We start from the raw sequence: 19,267 nt of genomic DNA on the forward strand, positions 1-19,267 counted from the left end.
CTGTATAGTGCCTGGTGCGGGAGTGGCTACGAGCAGAAATGAAATATGAAGTATTGACCTTTGGTAGGTGGGTAGAAGGGAATGCTGCAAAAAAGCAGTGCTTCTTTTAAAATAGATATGCAAACAGATGTGGCTGACTGAGAGAGCTGTTGGAGAGCTAGCTTGAACCAGCTTCTGAGGGCTGGTAGTTCAATTTTTGGTTGGAGCATTTGCATCTCAGAAAAAACTACAAATCAAGGCTTAATTTGTTTTGTTGATTGTCTAGACTTAAGAAAGTAATGGAGATGAATAATGCATTTTAAAGTTAAAGTGTATCTTCTGTATTTTTTCCAGGGAGTTCATTTTAAAACATATATTTTATTTGTTTTAATTGGCCAAAATCAGCCTTTCGGAATTCAATATAAATATGTTTAGTCGACCTAAATATAATTCTACATTGGACTGGGTCCAAAAAGAAGTTGACTTACTTTGTAGGCTGTCCTTTACCTCTCTATCAGGAGTTGGATAGCATGTTTCATCATGAATCTTCTGGAATTGCTGTTAGTATTCAGCACCTAATATTTTATTTCTATATATACTTTTTATCATTTCTACAATTAATGGCATGCCCTCTGATTTCTATTCTTTGCCTTTTCAAAAAGAACTATAAATATTTTTGTACATTGTTAATATTTGTTTTGCTTAGACCTGTTTCCTTTTTCTATCCTCTCAAATTCCCCTTCTTTTTTCTCCTTTCCCTCCTATTTCCTTGTTGAGTGCAGTGTATATCTATACCTGGCTTTGTGTGTATGTGTGTGTTTATTCCTTCTTTTGACTAGTTTAGATGAATGAGGTTGAAGTCCCCCCTTTCCCTTGCTTATATATAAATGTCTACTTCAGCACCTTGCCATGTTTTTCCCTTATCTTCCTTTTCTTTTTCCTCCTCCCCCCCCCAAAACCTTCTCTTCTTTTTACATTCTTTTCTTAAGATCAAGGCATAAGACCACTCCTGGGCTTTGTCTATTTGGATTTCCTCATTAATTCCTGAAAATAATTGGGGTTGGAGGGGACACACACACAGAGTCTCTCCATATTTGATCTTTAGTAGTTTATTCTTGTTTAATCCTTTATCATTCTTCATTCATGTTTACTTTTTATGTTTCTCTTTGCTTCTTTGTTTGAACTTCAGAGTTTCTACACCACTCTGGTCTTTTCATCAGGAATGCTTGGAAGTCCTCTATTTCATGAAAAGTCTATTTTTTTTCCTTTGTAGCATTATGCTGTTTTACTGGGTAAGTTATTCTTGTCTAAAAGCCAAGTTCCCTTTTCTTTTAATGGAGTTCCTAAATGGTGGATTTAATGGAGCTGCATAGTGGTGGCTGCTAAATAGTGTGTGATCCTGACTGTGGCTCCTTAGGATTTGAATTCTTTCTAGCTGCTCACATTATTTTCTCTTTGACCAGGAAAGTCTAGATTTTGACTATAATTCTCCTGCAAGTTTTCAATTTGGGGTCTCTTTAAGTAGGTACTGGTGGATTCTTTCTATTTTCACTTCACTTGGTGGTTCTAAGTAATCTAGGTAGGTTTCTTTTAAAATTTCTTGAAATATGATACCTAGGCTATGTTTTTGATCATTCCTATCAGATGCTGCAATGATTTTCAGGTTTTTTTTCTTCTCACCTTGTTTTCTGGGACAGTTGGTTTTCCTTTTTTTCTGTGGGATACTTTACATTTCCCCCCTATTTTTCAGCCTTTTGTTTTGTTTTAACATTTCTTGTTATCTTGGGAATCCATGAATTTTATTTGGTTTATTTAAATTTTTAAGGAGTTTATTGCTTTGAAAAGTTTTGAAGTACTTCTTGTGCCAAACTCTTAATCCCCCTTCTCAGTTCTTTCTTCCATCCTTCTTGTTTCTTTTTCATTTTTTTCCTCAAGCATTCTTATTTCATTTATTAAAACATTTTAAATTCTTAAAGAAAACATTCTTGTATCATCTCTTCCAGGAATTCTAGTTCAGTTTGTGTCTAAGCTATGCCTTTCTTTGTTGCATTGTTGATAGATGTTTTAGAGTCATTTTCTTCTGTACTTGAGTTTTGAACATTTTTAGCACCATAATAATTCATTATAGTGAAGTTTCTTTTTTTGTTTGTCTATTCTTCTAGCCTAATTCCTGACTTGAGATTTGATGTTAAGTATAGATAGACTCTGCAGCACTTCTGAAAAGAAAGTCTGGACTGGGATGTTGCTACTTTCTTGGAATATTGAATATTGTGTTAACAGCAATCACAACTGTATATTCTTTCAGTATCCTAGACATTTGTCATCTTTCCTTTTTAGTCCAAAAATCTTTCTCTTTAGCAGAGGGAAAAAAGAAGCTAAATAAATATTGGGCAGCTCTGCCTTCTCTCTATTATCATACTTGTATCCACAATAAGCCATGGTCCCATTACTTTTTTGATCCACTGCTTTACCCTCGTATAGCTTTTAAAAAACCATTTTTGTTGTCACTTGCTTTCCTTGCCAGATTCAATTCATTTTGAACGTTTTAGCTTTCCAAAATTGTTCTATTGTCTGGATATCTCTTTTGAAAACCTGGGTTTTTTAATTAAATATTTTTAAATTAAAAATCTTTTTTTCTTCCTCCCACTCTCCCCCATTAAAAAAAAAATTCTTGTAACAGTTGAGTAATCAGAGAAAACTAATCCTCACATTGGCTAGACGGAAAAATATTTCCCTTTCTGTATTCCTGAGTCTTCGTGGTTCTATATCAGGAAGTAGATGACATTCCTCTTTCTTGGTACTCTAGTAATCATTTTTATTGTTATGTTGATCAGTTATTAAGTCTTTCATAGTTATTTGTCTTCACAATGTTGTTGTTACTCAGTTTCAATTCCTACAAGTCACTCCAGGTTTTTCTGAAACCATTTCTTATGGCCCAAGTTAGTATTCAGTCACATTCATCCACCATCGTTTGTTTAGCCATTTCCCAATTGATGAACAACTCCTTAGTTGCTAGTTCTTTGCCACTACTGGGGGGGAAAAAAAGAGCTGCTCTGAATGTTTTACACATGGGTACTTTTTGTTTTTCTTTGATCTCTTTGGAGGTGAAAGCTGAAAAGTGGTATTACTGGATCAAAGCAAAGGCACAGTTGAGTACCCTTGAGGACAGAGTTCCAAATTGCTTTCTGGAATGGCTGGACCAATTCAGAGCTCTACCAACAGTGTATTACTGTGCCTGTTTTCATCTAGCCCCTTCATATTTATCATTTTTGCTTTTTTGGTCAATTTTGCCAGGCACAAAGAACAATTGTCTTAAATGGCATTTCTCTAATATTAAGTGGCTTGGTGCAAAAAATCAATTTCTTTATAATTCCCTATGTGTTATTAGATAATGCTTCCCCCTACTCCCCTTATCTAACTTGTTTCTTTTTTATGTCTTCAAAATCTCCTTCTTGAGAGGTTTCAGGGAAAATTTTAGTCCTAGAATCCTAACTAATCTTATTTTTTTTTTAAACCCTTACCTTCTGTCTTAGAGTCAATACTGTGTATTGACTCCAAGGCAGAAGAGTTGTAAGGGCTAGGCAATGGGGGTCAAGTGACTTGCACAGGGTCTTACAGCTGGGAAGTATCTGAGGTCAGATGTGAACCTAGGACTTCCCATCTCTAAGACCTGGCTCTCAATCCACTGAGCTACCCAGCTGTCCCTTACTCTTATTTTTAAGTATTTGAAATCTACTTTTTCAAAATCTAAAGCATGGTTAGACTGTGCCTAAATTTTCTCCCTTTTCTGTCACAAGTGTGATGGAATGATCACATTCTAGTCTTTCATGGTTCCCATGATTTCCACTCCTCCAATACCAGTTTTTCTTTTTACAAAGATTCAAATCCAGAATAGAACTTGTTTTATTTTTTTTTATTTCTGACACATGCTTAATAAATATTTGACTGAAGGATCAAAGCAAGTAAAAGAGTTATTAGCTCCTCTACTTTTAGTCAAGTGAGCACCAGCAAACGTCCAGCTAACTTGAAGTACTCCAACACAGTCTTGGAATATATCTCCTGAATTCCTCATTATTTCATTTTCCATTCTTTGATGACAGCATTCGTTTCTAGTTCCATGGATCCTCACCTGAAAACTTACCATGCTTCTACTTGTCTTGAATTTTCTCATATAAATAGATGCTCTTAATATTTAGGATGTTGCAAAAGTTTAGTGCAATTTTCAGTTATTAAAGCTCTTAGACTTTTGGGATACCTTGCCTTAAGTTCAATACTTGGTATAATTGAATTTCTCCACTTCCTACTTCTCTCCCCAACTTTTTTTTTAACCCATCCCTTTCCTTTTGTTTTAGATAACCACTTCCTAAGTCATATTCTAGCCAGGGGGCTCATCATCCCTTCAAGCCTTGATGAGAGCTGTTAGGTCAGATTTGCCTCTTTTGCCCCTTTCTTTAATTCAGAGATCCCAATGGAAGGGAGATCAAATGGAACTAATAATTCAATAATTCAAGGGAAAAAATATAGTCATCTTTCTCTGGTTTCACATTTATTCTCCTTTAGAAAGAAAATATGCCAAACAAGAAAAACTCAATGCAGTACAATTCTATGAGAAGGAAACATATGTGTGGTTTTTGGTTTGAAATGATTTTTTACTAGTGCTTTTTGTTTTTCATCACAGTCTTATACAGTTGTATCAGCCTTTCCTTCCCCAGTCTCTCATGAGCCTTTCCTTTAGCCCCCCCTTTTTTTTTGGTGGGGGGGCAGAGTAAGAATAGACAATGGAGGAAATACTACTCATGCAGTGACTTATTTGACTATGTTTGAAACCTTGAATAAAGTAGTTTTTTAGTAAATATTTAGTAGAGAGAGACCTTCCACTTTTGCCACTTAATACTCTTATGTAAATATCATAATTATAGCCTCTGGGTGAATATTGTCTATATTATAAAGCCTTTTTGAAGACTGTTATTAACATTTCATTTCCCAAGGAAGTGCAGGTGGTGAGATATGTCAGACTTCTGTAGCTACTTTTAAGTAGTGAATTATATTCTGATCTAAAAAAAGGGGTGTGTGTGTGTGTGTGTGTGTGTGTGTGTGTGTGTGTACATATATATGCTTCTGGGTGAGAATTGGGGTTGTGGGGATGCCACAGGGGATGAACATGAAGGAAGGAATAGTGTTTATTAAGTGTTTACTTTGTGCAAAGCATTGGGCTTTCGAAAAGGAAAGTTCTTCACTTCCTTCTCTCAAAGAGCCCAATCCTCCTTCATAACCTGGTTTGAAGGTTATGCAACATTGCACACCTCTATTCCCTCCCTCTCTATGAAGAAGTTAATGGTTCATCCTCTGTACTCTGGAACCAGAGTAGTCATTATATGTAATCAAATTTATAATAGTATTTTCCTTTATATTATCACAGTTGTGCCATTTTTCTCTTGTTCTGCTTCCTTCACTATATTAGAGGGCTCTTTCTATACCTATATGTATGTTCATATTTAGTGTTTGTATAGTGTAAGAATATTCCATTCATTTATCATAGTTTTGGACACCTTTGTTTCCACTTTTTTTTTACTGCCACAAAACTGTAATTTTTATATTTATTTTCCCCCATTACATATAAAAATTCTCACATGTTAAACAATTGAGTCTCATTCCTTCCCTCCCTTTTCACTGAGATAATAAACAATCTGATATAGAACCTAAAGTAATCATGTAAAATATTTTCCAACATAATCTTTTCATGGAAGAAAACTCAAACAAAACAATGTTAAGAAAGAAATTGAAAAAAAGTATTCCTTGGTCTGGATTCTGACTCCCATCACATCATTCCCTGGAAGCAGATGGCTTTTTTTTTTTAAATCATGAGTCCTCTGGGATTGTTTTGCATTATTATATTGCTGAGAATTTCTGGGTTCTTCACAATTGTTCATTATACATTATTGCTTTTACTGTGTAGTATGATTTCCTGGTTCTGCTTACTTCACTGCATCTTTTGATGTAAGTCTTTCTAGGTTTTTCTGAAATCTTTCTGCACAACATTTCTTAAAACCAACAGTATTTCTTTGTAATCATATACAATGACTTATTCTGCCATTCCCCAGTTGATGGATATCCCTTCTCTTTCCAATTTTTGCCACCACAAAGAGAGCTTTTAGAAATATGTGTTCTTTTCCATTTTTTTTGTCTCTTTGAGATACAGAACTAGTTATGGTATTACTAAGTTAAAGGGTATATATTGTTTTATAGCCCTTTGGGTATAGATCCAAATTGTTCTCCAAAATAGTTGAATTAGTTTACAACTCGCCCAATGGTGCATTAATATCTAAAAAACAACAACAAAACCCTGTGATTTTGATATCCATTGGCATTATGCCTTTGACCTCTTTGGGGTATATACCTATTGTGGGAGATCACCGAGTCAAAGGATGTAGAACCTTGTAGTAACTTTTCTCACACAATTCCAAACTTTTTCTAGAGGGGTTGGCCCAATTCACATCTCCATCCAAAGGGCATTAGTGCTAAGCTCATGACAAGGACGTAATAAATGCTTGTTCTTTGAGTGTACAGTGACAGTATTTCTGACCAATCATAGAGATCAGTGATGCAAATTTTCTGGGGTAAAAGGTAGGTCCTCATCATGAGATAGTGTTTGGACAGATGGGCAAAAATTCTAGTTTTTGTTTTTACTTTAGCTTTTTATAAACATTATTTTTTAAAAAAAAATCTTTTGGAGTGACAGGATAAAACTCTTGCTAGCCCTGGGATTGAAAATGAGCTCTGTGGTTGATAGGGAGGGACAGGGTGTGAGAGAAACCAGCTTACCATCAATTATTGATGATGGATCTAATATCCAAGATATACAGTAGGCAACTTACATGAATATTTAAGACTGAAAGCCATTCTCCAATAGATAAGTGGATAAGTTCCCCAATAGACAGGAGAAAACAGTTCTCAAAAGAATAGTTCTACAAACTATGAATAGCTAGGTAGTTAATAGTCATAGTTAAACACTTTTGATCCAGATCACTAATAATAAGAAAAATGCACATCAAAACAACAGATGTCACCTTCACTCATTAGATATTTAAAAGGGACAAAGCATGGCAAACAGTTGATAATGGAGGAAATACAGGAACATAAATGCACTATTGGAATTATAGATTAATCCAGTCATTCTGGAAAGAAATTTGGAGCTGAGTTAACAAAATCACTAAAATGTTTGAACTCTTTGACCCAGGGGTTCCAATGCAAGGAAATATGCTAAGGTGGTTAAATAGGAAAAGGAAAATTCCAATTATATTTTTGTATATAAAAATACAAAAACACTTGTAACCTGTTAACTAAGGAATGACTGAAGTTTTAGTACATGAGTATAATAGTGTGAGAATACATATGAAAACTACAAGGGTGACTTGAATGAACTAGTGCAAAATGAAGTAAGGTGAAACAGGAAAATGACATTCCTAATGAAGATCACAGTGTAGAGCAGCTGGGGGGTGCAATAGATAGAGTGTTGTGTCTGGAGTCGGAAAGATTCATCTTGCTGAGTTCAAATTCAGCCTCAGACACTTGAGCCCCCCACCTTAGTCGCTGGGGGACTCTGGCCAGGCCATTAATCCCATTTGCCTTCGTTTTCTCATTTGCACAATGAGTTGGAGAAAGAAATGGCAAACCACTGCAGTATCTCTTCCAAGAAAATAAGAGTCAAGAGACAACTGAAACAGCTGAACTATAACAACACAGTAGTGGATGTGGAAATAACAGCATTAGCAAAACAAAACCAGATACTTTGAAATTATGAAGACTAAACTTGGCCCCAGAGAAGAGATATGAGAATGCACCCCCTCTCCTTCCTTTGAAGAAGAGTTGGACATGTCAGACTTGGTTGGTGGTTTCTTTAGTTTTTAGGAACTGGGTTTTCTCCCCCTTTTTAAATTTTGTTTTATATAAGGAATCGGGAGGGGGAAAAGTCACACTGGGAAATGTGAGTGATGTAAAAACAAGAAGTATAAAAAATTTTTCAAAAGGAATAAAATAAAATACTATAAGGGAATGGGGCAAGTAAGACGAAAAAGAGCTATTTTCATGATTTGAAATGGAATGAGCCGTGCACTGAGAATCGGGACACTTGTTTAGTCATTCTCACAGGTTATGGGCTTCATTTCCAGTCCTTAACTACTACAAAAAGTGCTTTTGTATTTTGATACTTATAATTGGAAATCCCATCTTTCCAAGGGAAAGGGATAGGAATGAGCATTTATTAAGTGCTTCCTGTGTGCCAGGCACTGTACCAATGTCATCTCATTTGATCTCTGCCTCCTGCCTGTGGTGAACATAGTTTTAAGACACTTCTCTGAGAGCAGGTTTCCTCCACAGTAAAAACAGAACACCTGCCATCTTCCCTCACAGAATGCTCTTAATGATGAAGTCCTTTAGCGAGTGCCTCGATATTCTTTCAGAGTTGTGTGTAAAGAGAACAAATTCAGCCGGAGTCTAGAAGAGCCTAGAAGAGCTGAGGGAAGTTCAGGTTCCAACCGGATTCACTGCTTTTGGGGGGGGGGGGAGCAGGGCTAAGGACTAAGGCAGGCTAATGAATTGCTTCTTGGGACTTTGAAGACCTATTCTGGCTCTTGGTTTTTCACTGGGCTGCTCTCCTCTCTCTTCTCCAGCCAGGGACCTGGAGCCCAACTTGCTTTTAGAATAAGGGGCTGACACAATTCACAGTTGGAAGCATTCTGCGTGGAATAATGGATAGAAGGCTGCTGGGCCCGAATTCCTTCTCAGACCCAGCCTTGGGGAATGGCTTTTTTTTTACTGCCACAAACATTGTCATGTTGATATCCGTTGGAGTTACCTGCCTTTGGCTTGTTTGGAGTCTATACCCATTATGGGAAATCACAAAGGACAGTCAAAGGGCATACAACCTCGTAACTTTCCTCACGTAATTCCAAATTCTTTTTCGAGATGGGTTAGCCCAATTCACAGCACCATCCAAAGAGTCTACACACACACACACACACACACACACACACACACACACACACACACACAATTATAGAAAAGACGTGACTTTCAATAACCACTTAGCCTTTGCCAACCTCAGTTTCCTCACCTGTGACATGGATAAAATACTACTTGTACTGTCTCTAATCTAGCTCCACCGACCATTTACTCCTCTGGCTTCGCTTACCTCTCTCTTTTGACCCCTCGCCTGAGCCGGTACCAGTCCTGAGTCTCCAACTGCCTGCAGACTATCTCCACTGTCACATAGCCTTTCCTGACCCCCCATTGGTAGTACTCTCTCCTTCCCCAAACTAGCTCCTGTTTATCCATTTCTCTGCATAAGCATCCTGTCCTCTCCTCCGGACAGCAGGGCTCTTGAGATCCAGGGACCACATTTTCGGTTGTTCCTGTCTCTCCCAAGGGCCTTGAGGCATGTTTGGTGGATTTCATTGAACTGATTGGCACTTTAAACTCAGCATGCGCACAAGCCAGCTCCTTTCTTTTCCTCCCCATTGATTTCTTTCTGAGATACATCTCCCTCTGCATCTCAGCTCCAGGTTCTTGTCATGGGTTGTTTTCCTCTTGAGACTGTAAGCTCCTTGAGGGCAAAGACTATCACTTTGTACACCCAGTCTTTAACCTGGTTTGGTGAACACAGCAAGCACTTAATAATGTTTACTAATGGAATGGGCTTCTCTCCTTCCTTTTCTTTAGATTCTCTTTGTCTCTTCCCTTCCCTTTCTCGCTTTCCCATCCAAATGTTCACATCCAACATCTCAGTTTCACATCCAGGTTTCATTTTCCACCTTTCATTTTTCTCCATTTCACTCATCCCTAGTGTGCCTACACCTTAATTCAGTTTGTATTAATCCTATTAGTTATATTACTTGTATTACTTAGTTACTGTTACTTTCAGCTTATACTCTGGCAGTAGCCATCTGGCAGAATTTCCTCCAATTGTACTTAGTGCCCCCCAACTCATCCTTTGTATATCTAACAAAATAATCCATCTTAATTGTTTAAATGTTCAAGTCATTCTTCTCTTCAAAAATCTTGAGTGAATTTGATAAAAACTGCTGGGAAAATTGGGAGACAGTGTGGGAGAGATTAGGTTTGAATCAACACCTCACAGCCTACACCAAGATAAATTCAAAATGGGTGAATGATTTGAACGTAAAGAAGGAAACTATAAGTAAATTAGGTGAACACAGAATAGTATACATGTCAGAACTTTGGGAAGGGAAAGATTTTTAAACCAAGCAAGACTTAGAAAGAGTCACAAAATATAAAATAAATAATTTTAATTACATCAAATTAAAAAGTTTTTGTACAAACAAAACCAATGCAACTACAATCAGAAGGGAAGCAACAAATTGGGAAACAATCTTCATAACAAAAAGCTCTGACAAAGGTCTAATTACTCAAATTTACAAAGAGCTAAATCAATTGTACAAAAATTCAAGCCATTCTCCAATTGTTAAATGGGCAAGGGACATGAACAGACAGTTTTCAGTTAAAGAAATCAAAAGCATTAATAAACATATGAAAGAGTGTTCTAAATCTCTTATAATCAGAGAGATGCAAATCAAAACAACTCTGAGGTATCACCTCACTCCTAGCAGATTGGCTAACATGACAGCAGAGGAAAGTAATGAATGCTGGAGGGGATGTGGCAAAGTGGGGACACTAATTCATTGCTGGGGGAGTTGTGAATTGATCCAATCATTCTGGAGGGCAATTTGGAACTATGCCCAAAGGGTGATAAAAGACTGTCTGCCCTTTGATCCAGCCATAGCACTGCTGGATTTGTACCCCAAAGAGATAATAAGGAAAAAGACTTGTACAAAAATATTCATAGCTGTGCTCTTTGTGGTGGCAAAAAATTGGAAAATGAGGGGATGCCCTTCAATTGGGGAATGGCTGAACAAATTGTGGTATATGTTGGTGATGGAATACTATTGTGCTCAAAGGAATAATAAAGTGGAGGAATTCCATGGAGACTGGAACAACCTCCAGGAAGTGATGCAGAGTGAAAGGAGCAGAACCAGGAGAACATTGTACACAGAGACTGATACACTGTGGTACAATAGAATGTAATGGATTTCTCCATTAGTGTCAATGCAATGTCCCTGAACAATCTTCAGGGATCTAGGAGGAAAAAAAAATACTACCCACAAGCAGAGGACAAACAGTGGGAGTAAAAACAATGAGGAAAGGCAACAGCTTGACTACAGGGGTGGAGGGGATATGATTGAGGAGACTTTAAATGAAAACCTTAATGCAAATACAAACAACATGGAAATGAGTTCGGATCAAGGACACATGTGATACCCAGTAGAATCAAGCATCGGCTGGGGGGGGGGGGGAAGAAAAGAAAATGATACATTTTTTCCAATGAATAATGTTTGAAAATGACCAAATAAAATAATGTTTAAAGGGGGAAAAAAAGAAAGAAAAAAGAAACAGATCCAAAAAAAAAATCTTGAGTGACTACCTAACCTGTTCTCTCCTAAATAATGTGTCTACCTGACATTTGAGACTCTCCACAAGATGATGCGATTCTCTCTCTTTTTTTCTAAAACCCCTACCTTCCATCTTGGAATCAGTACTGTGTATTGCCTCCAAGGCAGAAGAGTGGTAAGGGCTAGGCAATGGGGGTCAAGTGACTTGCCCAGGGTCACACAGCTAGGAAGTGTCTGAGGCCAGATTTGAACCCAGGACCTCCCATCTCTAGGCCTGGCTCTCAATCCACTACCCAGCTGCCCCTTTGCTATTCTCTCTTTAAAAAAAAAAAAGTTTTATTAATTTTTTTCTTACATCTTTGTCACTTCTTACTTTCCTAAATAGAGCTTTTACTTTTATGATGTGTGTGTGTGTACATATATATTCAAGAAAAACAAATAAGAAAATTGGCAACATCTGAAAATATGTATTTTATTCTGTACCTGTAGTTTGTCAACATTCTCTTGTGAAGTAGGAGGCATGGTGATTGGTCCCTATATTGATTAGTCATGAAGTTTTCCAGTGTTGTTTCCTTTACCTAATTGTGGTCTTTGTATAAATTGTTTTCCAGACTCTTTTTAGTTCCCAGAACACTAATTCATACAAGAATACAAACTTTTCTCAAGTTTCTTTGATTTCTTCATATTTATACTTTATTACAGCATAGTAATATCCCATTATATTCTATTACATCATTTGTTAGGCACCCACTTCATTTCCAGTTTTAACCTTCTGCAAAAAGGGTGCTAGAAATAGTTTTATATATATTAGAGTTTTCTCTATCTGTAAGACTTCCTTGTTGTATCTGACTAGTTAGTGGTATTGCTGGTCAAAGGATATCACCAAATTACAACTCTGCCAATGCTGTATGCCTTCCTATATTCCCACCAACATTTCTTGGTTTCATCTTTTGGCACCTTTGTCAGTCTCGTGAGTGTGAGATGAGAAACTGCTGCATTTAAATTTCTTTTAGTAGTGATTTAGAGCATCTTTCATGTGATGGACAAAATCTTGAAATTTCTTCTTTGAAAACAATTCCTATTCTTTGACCATTTTCCTTTTGTGCAGCTTTTAGTTCTTAGAGAGTTGTCTAGAGCACTGAGAAGTGACTCACCCAGAATCACACAACCAGAATGTATCTGATGAAGAGCTTAAACCCAAGCCTTTCACTCTAAGGCTCTCTCTCCCTCTCTCTGTCTCTGTCTTTCTCTCTGTCTCTGTCTCTGTCTCTGTCTCTCTCTCTCTCTCTATATATATATATATATAATGTATGTATGTATGTATGTATGTATGTAATTTCTCCTATCTTGGACATCAGATCTTTATTTATTTGAAACAGTTCTTTCCAAAGTTACTAATGATTTCTTAGTTGCCAAGTACAATGGTCTTTTCTCAATATTCATTCTCCTTGACTTCTTTGCAGTCTTTGACCATGTTTGCTTTCTCTTCCTTGATACTTTCTTCTTTCTAGTTTTGATGGATCCTACCAAACCAGAAAGACTTTGAGTATTGGCTCACTAGGTGACAATGCCATCAGATTGCCATTTTAGTTACTTATATGGAAAAAAATGTTTTATGTGATCGCACCTATAAAAGTATCACATAGCCTATAGTCTCAGGGAAGGGAGAGGGGGAGAATTTGGCTCAAAAAAATTTTTTTAATGGTTAAAAATTGTTTTCTATGTAATTGAGGAAAAAATAAAGTATAATTATTATTTTTTAAGTTGGCCTTTTTTGATTCACCAGGTTGGTCTCTCAGGGCATTAAAAGTTTTTCTTAGTATTTCTTAGAACTAGAAAAAATAATAACAAAATTTATCTAGAAAAACAAAAGATCAAGAATGAGGGAATTAATGGAAAAAATAGGAAGGAAAGAAGCCTAGCAGTACCAGAACTCAAGTTATACTATAAAATGGTAATCATCAAAACAATCTGATACTGGCTAAAAAATAGAGTAGTATATCAGTGAAATAGGTTAGGTAATCAGCACACGCTAGTTAATGACTGACCATAGTAACCTAATGTTCGATTCTATGGGGATCCCTTCCCTTTGTGCTTAGTTCTTAGTGTACTTATTGAAAAAAAAATTAAGTTTTAAAAAAGAGAAGGAATTGATTGGGAGAGAATTAGGATAGCCTTCAAACCTTTCTAGGGCTAAGATGATAGTGACCACACTCATATGGGACTGAGGAGGAAAAAAGGGCTTGGAGTTACCTTCTGTCTTAGAATCAATACTGTGTATTAGTTCCCGTGCAGAAGAGTAGTAAGATCTAGGCAATGGAGTTAAATGACTTGCCCAGGATCACACAGCTAGGATTATACTTTTTTGTTTATTCATCTTTTTTCTTTCCCATCCTATTCTCCCTCCCCCATAGAATGTATTAAAGAAGAGAGACCAAGTCCAAGGAGAATATGAAGCAAAATTGGAAGCCATTGCTTTGAAAAAGGAAGAGCGCCCCAAGGTGAGTGTGGCCTGCTTGAGAAGAGCATAAAGCCCTAAAGAGAGAATAGCTTCATTTTTCCAAACCTTGTGATCTTTGATGGAAATATAGAAATCCCTCTCGGACTGCAAGTATTGCCTGAACATGCCAAGAGGGCGAGTCACAGCTGGGCTTAGTCTCTTGATGCTCCTGGGTGTTTTTCCCCCACCTTTAACTTTTTCAGCCTCTAACTGTAGACTCCTTCAGCCTTACTTTCAGCATCTCCCTCCCCTGAGTTCCTTTACCAGCCTCCAGTGGCTCTAGGAAGTAAGGTTATATTTATCAGGCAGAGAGGAAGAGAAATCTAGCTGAAGACGTGATTGCCGCTCCCAGTCAAGAAACGCGTGTCCTGTGCATTTATTGGCAGCAGTGCGAGCAGGGGAATACTTTACCTTTTTAAAAATGCAGGCAGCTCGGTGGGTATCTGTTTCACAGAAACTTGTCACCAGAAAATTGGGCTTTTCTCATGTGCCTCATTTCTCAGAATGGCTGTTCTCTAGTGACGTCCCACAGGAAGAAGTTGTCCCATTGTTCTCTAAATGCATTATATTACGTTTGTAGAAGGCTTTCTCATTTTTTTAATCTTTTGATCATCACACAAATCATTATAAGGTAAGTACATTTCTATAAAATCCTAGTGTTAGCCAATGTCTTGATAATAATGATTGAGCACCCTCTGGTGTTGGATTTTTGTACCACCGTCCTTTTGTCATCCTTTAGCAATTAATTACAGGTTTAAGCAGGGTAGTGTATGTGTCTGACTTAATAAGCATGCGATAGAATGACAGTGGAGGAGACGTACTCCTGTTAAGGTAGGAATTCTTAATCCACTGTCAGGAAACTTAAAAAAATTTTTTTTGATAACTCTTTCCATATAATTGGTTTCTGGAGTAATCCTGTTCATTTTACTTTATGAATTTAAAACATTCTGAGGGATCCAAGACACACAAAAAGTTAAGAACCCCTGCTTTGAGGCATCAGCATTTTCCCAGCTATTATGTTACAAAGGTAAAGGATGTAGATTAGGATAACCGTAACCACCGGGCTTCTTTGTGATACTGCCAGGAACTTGATTGATGTCATCAACGCTTCTGCTCTTCTTTCAGCAGTCTGTTAGCACTGCCCCCGTCTACTTTTATAAGACGAAGTGAAGGATCAGTAAAACCAATGTCAGTCAAAATCCAAACCCCAGACTGCTTTTATGAGACAAGATGAAATATCAGCAAAATCCTTCTAGTCACCTGATTTTAAATCCAAGAATCAGCTACCTTAAAGATAGAGCCCAGCCTTTCTGGAGAGGCAAGAACAGAGCTCTTGGCATATCAGGAGTGTCTTTCTGTTGCTTGGAAAAACTGGCTTATGATGTTTTCATTTTAAGTGCCTTAAAAAATTCTCAGGGTTTCTTCTCTACAGATAGTTTTTAAGGTTTGGTTATCAAATTGAATATTAAAAGATAAATGTATTGTATCACTCTTGCCTTAAAAACATCCTATGCCTTCTCAATCAGGGAAGAGAGGAGGGAAGGAGAGAATTTGGAACTCAAAAATTTAAAAAGCAGAAGTTAAAAATTGTATTTACATGTTATTGGAAGAAAATATTAATTAAAAACAAAAAAACATCCTAAAATCAGAATTCTTTATTTTTTCCTGTTGTAATCAGTCACCAAGTATTGATTAAATCCCTGTTCTGTGTCAGGCAGTGTGTTAACTACTAAGGACACAAAGACAAGAGTGAAACAGTAAAAAGTCCCTGCCTTCCTTATTTTTTATAGATATTTTATTTTTACCTATTACATGGAATAAGAAATTTCCACATTACTTTTCTGAAGTTATATTTTCCAAATCATCTCCCTCCTTCTTTCCTTCCCCACTCCCAGAGCTGGCAAGCAATTCAACCTGGGTTATACATGTATTGTCATCCAAACCTTTTTCCATATTGTTCATTTTTGTAAGAGAATAATCATACAAAACAAAATCCCAAATAAACCTAAGTAAAAAAATCATACACGTGGAATGACATTCTGACTCCAACAGTTCTTTCTCTGGAGGTGGATAGCATTCTTTGTGATAAGTCCTTCAGAATTGTCCTGGATCGTTGTATTGCTGAGTGGCAAAGTCTATCTCATATAATTATTACACAATATTGCTGTTGCTGTGTACAGTGTTCTCCTGGTCCTGCTTATTTCATTCTGCATCAGTCCACAGAGGTCTTTCCAGCTCTTTCTGAAATCATCCTGTTCATCATTCCTTATAGCACAATAGTATTCAGCATCGCTTACCACATTTTGTTCAGCCATTCCCCTATTGAGGGACATCCCTTCAGTTTCTGATTCTTTACCACCACAAAAAGGGCAGCTATAAATATTTTTGTAGAAGTAGGTCTTCCCCTACCCCTTTTTTTATTCTTTGGGATACACACCTAGTAAGAGCATAAGAGGTATGCATGCATTGTTCTATAGCCCTTTGGGCATAGTTCCAAATTGCCCTCCAGACCTTGGGGAGGTGGGATAGGCACACATTAGCATAATATGGAATTTGGACAAAATGAATGCAAGTTTGTGTGGGGAGAGAAGTCCTTGGCATCAGAGGAGTTCAGAAAAGAAGGTGGTGATGGAACTGAGTCTGGAAGAAAAACAAGGATTCCAAGAGGTAGGGGGAAGAGGCTGCTTTTCACACATGGAGGACCACCTGCGCAAAGTTCAGAGATGGAAGATGGTGGTGAAGAATGCAAAGTAGGCTAGATCATAAGAAATCCTGCAGGGGAGTTGTAAAGTGCAAGAGATCGAGAAGGCCTCGCTTGTTATGAAGGGCCAAAAGAGCAATTTCTATTTGATCTTCTTGGAAGAAACTGGAGTGTTCTTTGCTTTTGAGAAGTGGGAAGAAAAGTTGGTGTGTGTATGTGTGTGTGTGCATGCGCGCGCATTTAGGAAAAATCACTTTGGTGGCTTTGTGGAGGATGGGCTGCAGTTGGCCAAGATATGAGTTAGGAAGACCAAATAGGAGAAGTGTAATAAGTGGTCTAAGTAAGAGGTGATGAGGGCCTAAAAAAAAACTGTGAGTGGTAAGGTGATAGACACAAGAGATGTTGTGAGCATAGGAAAGAATAAGGTTTAGTAACTAATTGGATAATTGGATTATGTCTTGGGCATACAGTTTTAGATAGCCACAGGATGCCCAGTATGATTGTCCAAATGACAGTTGGGGCAGTGTTACAGTTAAAAGAGTGGTTGCCATAAACTGTGACCACGAAAATATGGTTTCAAGACTTTGAATTGCCAAAACTGTAAAGATAATTTTTTAGTGTCTTGATTTTATATTAAAATTAAAGTGGTCACCATGGAAAAAATTCCCAAATATGAAATACCCAAGTCAGCTGGGTTTTTATGGAGATTTTAATTAATACAAATAAAGGAATTAAAGAAAAAGGAGAGAGAATAAGAGATATATAGTATGAAAGGCCTAGGCCAATATGGCCTAGACCTGAGCCTTAAGAGAGACCAGTCAGTCTTTAATCACTCACCACAAAATCCTTTCAAGCAAGCTCTGATGTTCAGAGACAGCTACTCCAACTAGTCTGAGCTCCAACTCGGCTACCAAAGCTGAACTAACTACAAAGCCCCCCCCCCCCCCCTTCCTTTTAAAGAAAAATTTCTCCTAGGTCACCTCCCCTAAATTTCTACGTCTACCAATCACAGTAGATGTTTTCCAAAGGGCTGGCCATTCTTAATTCACACCTGAGTAGACTAAAACTTTTGAGTAATTCACACCTGAGTAGACTAATCTTGTCCTTTGCAAGTTGCCTGATTAATTTGATCTTCATAGGTACTTAGCACCCCTTTGTATTAGATCTAAAAATAGACCTAGCTTAAGGGTTCTTGCTTCACTTTAAGTATGGGGTTGGGGACTTTTCATTGTTCAATCAGGAGTTTACAACTTTATCTTCCCCTAAAGTATGCCTAAGTATGGGTGGAGTAATGTTAGAGTTCCCACCTACATTCCTGACCAAAGTCCCTTCATTGTTTTAAAATGGGGAATGGTCTTAACCAAATGTTCTAAGGTAGAGTCTGAGAATTTTTAATATTCACAAGTCTGAGAAATTTTAAGATTCACAGCAGCCAGGTAGCATCATGGATAGAGCACTAGAGTCAGGAAGACCCGAGTTAAAATGCAGCCTCAGACACTTACTATCTGTGTGACCCTGAGCAAGTTACTTACCTGATGTTTGCCTCAGTTTCCTCCTCTGTAAAATAAGGACAATAATAGCACCTACCTCCAAAGGTTGTTGGGAAGATCAATTGAAATACCTGACACATAGCAGACACTATATACAGTCCCCATCATACTTTCAATATATCACGAGCCAGCATAAGTGGGAATTTGGGGGAAGTTTTATAGAAGCCACACAACTCAGAAAAAGTTTAGAAACTCAGAAATGCATACTTAATCCAAAACTTATAAGAAGATACTGTAAACACCTCATATAAAAAAAAAAGTAAAACTTCTCCTCTGGGACAAAGGGAGGGCCACAAATTTCTACAAAGATGTTCCAGATCCCAGGGGCGTGGCACCTTCAACCCCTGACGTGTGGAAGGGACAACTGCAAATGTTTATTCCAGTTTTTTATATGGGCCTAGGGCTCCGAAGGAAGACGAGGGCTAGAGCGACAGATCTGGGAATCATCTGTCCAGAGATGATAACTACCCCCACGGACGTTCAGGAGGTCCCAAAGATAAAAGGAACAGGACATCCACAGTGAGGGAGTATGTGACTTAGATGTATTCTAGCAAAACAGACTTAGAAGGATTTATCAACGACACAGGAAAAGAGCCAAGAGAAACCAGTGTGACAAAAATCTGTAAAAAAGATGGTATCCTGGAGAAGAGGGTGGGGGCCAAGGGCTGCCAAGAGGTCAGGGAGGCCATGGCCATCTTGAGATCATTGGCAACTTTGCACAAAGCTCTTTTCAGTTGGCGTGATAAGATCAGACTGCCAGGGCTTTAGAAGAGATTGAGAGCAGAGGAAGTGGAAGCACCAAGAGAGACAGCTTATTTGAAGAATTTGGCAGAGAAATAAAGAAGTGCTGGTAGAATCTAGAGGAAGTTTATTTTTTTTTAATACTAGAAGAAACTGAGCATATTTATAGATAACAGATTAGAAATAAATAGGGAAAAAGAAGAAATAGGGAAAGATTTAAGATTAGAGAAAAAGGGAAGATGAAAGAGATGAGACACAAAGATGTGTGTCCAAGAACTAGCCTTGGAGAAAAGGGACATCATTTCATCAGCAACTAGAATGAAAGAGGTTT

The 19,267-nt window shown here is 37.6% G+C and overlaps 1 protein-coding gene across 1 annotated transcript in view; it reads left to right on the top strand.

Moving 5' to 3' along the window:
- SNX30 (sorting nexin family member 30) overlaps positions 1 to 19,267 on the top strand; it is a 180,815-nt gene that overhangs the window by 137,631 nt on the left and 23,917 nt on the right. The window contains exon 7 of the mRNA XM_001375914.4: positions 13,859 to 13,945. Coding sequence (XP_001375951.1) covers positions 13,859 to 13,945 — 87 coding nt within the window. The remainder of the gene's footprint in view (positions 1 to 13,858; positions 13,946 to 19,267) is intronic.

The sequence above is a fragment of the Monodelphis domestica genome, chromosome 7, assembly GCF_027887165.1.
Source record: "Monodelphis domestica isolate mMonDom1 chromosome 7, mMonDom1.pri, whole genome shotgun sequence".
NCBI lineage: Eukaryota > Metazoa > Chordata > Mammalia > Didelphimorphia > Didelphidae > Monodelphis > Monodelphis domestica.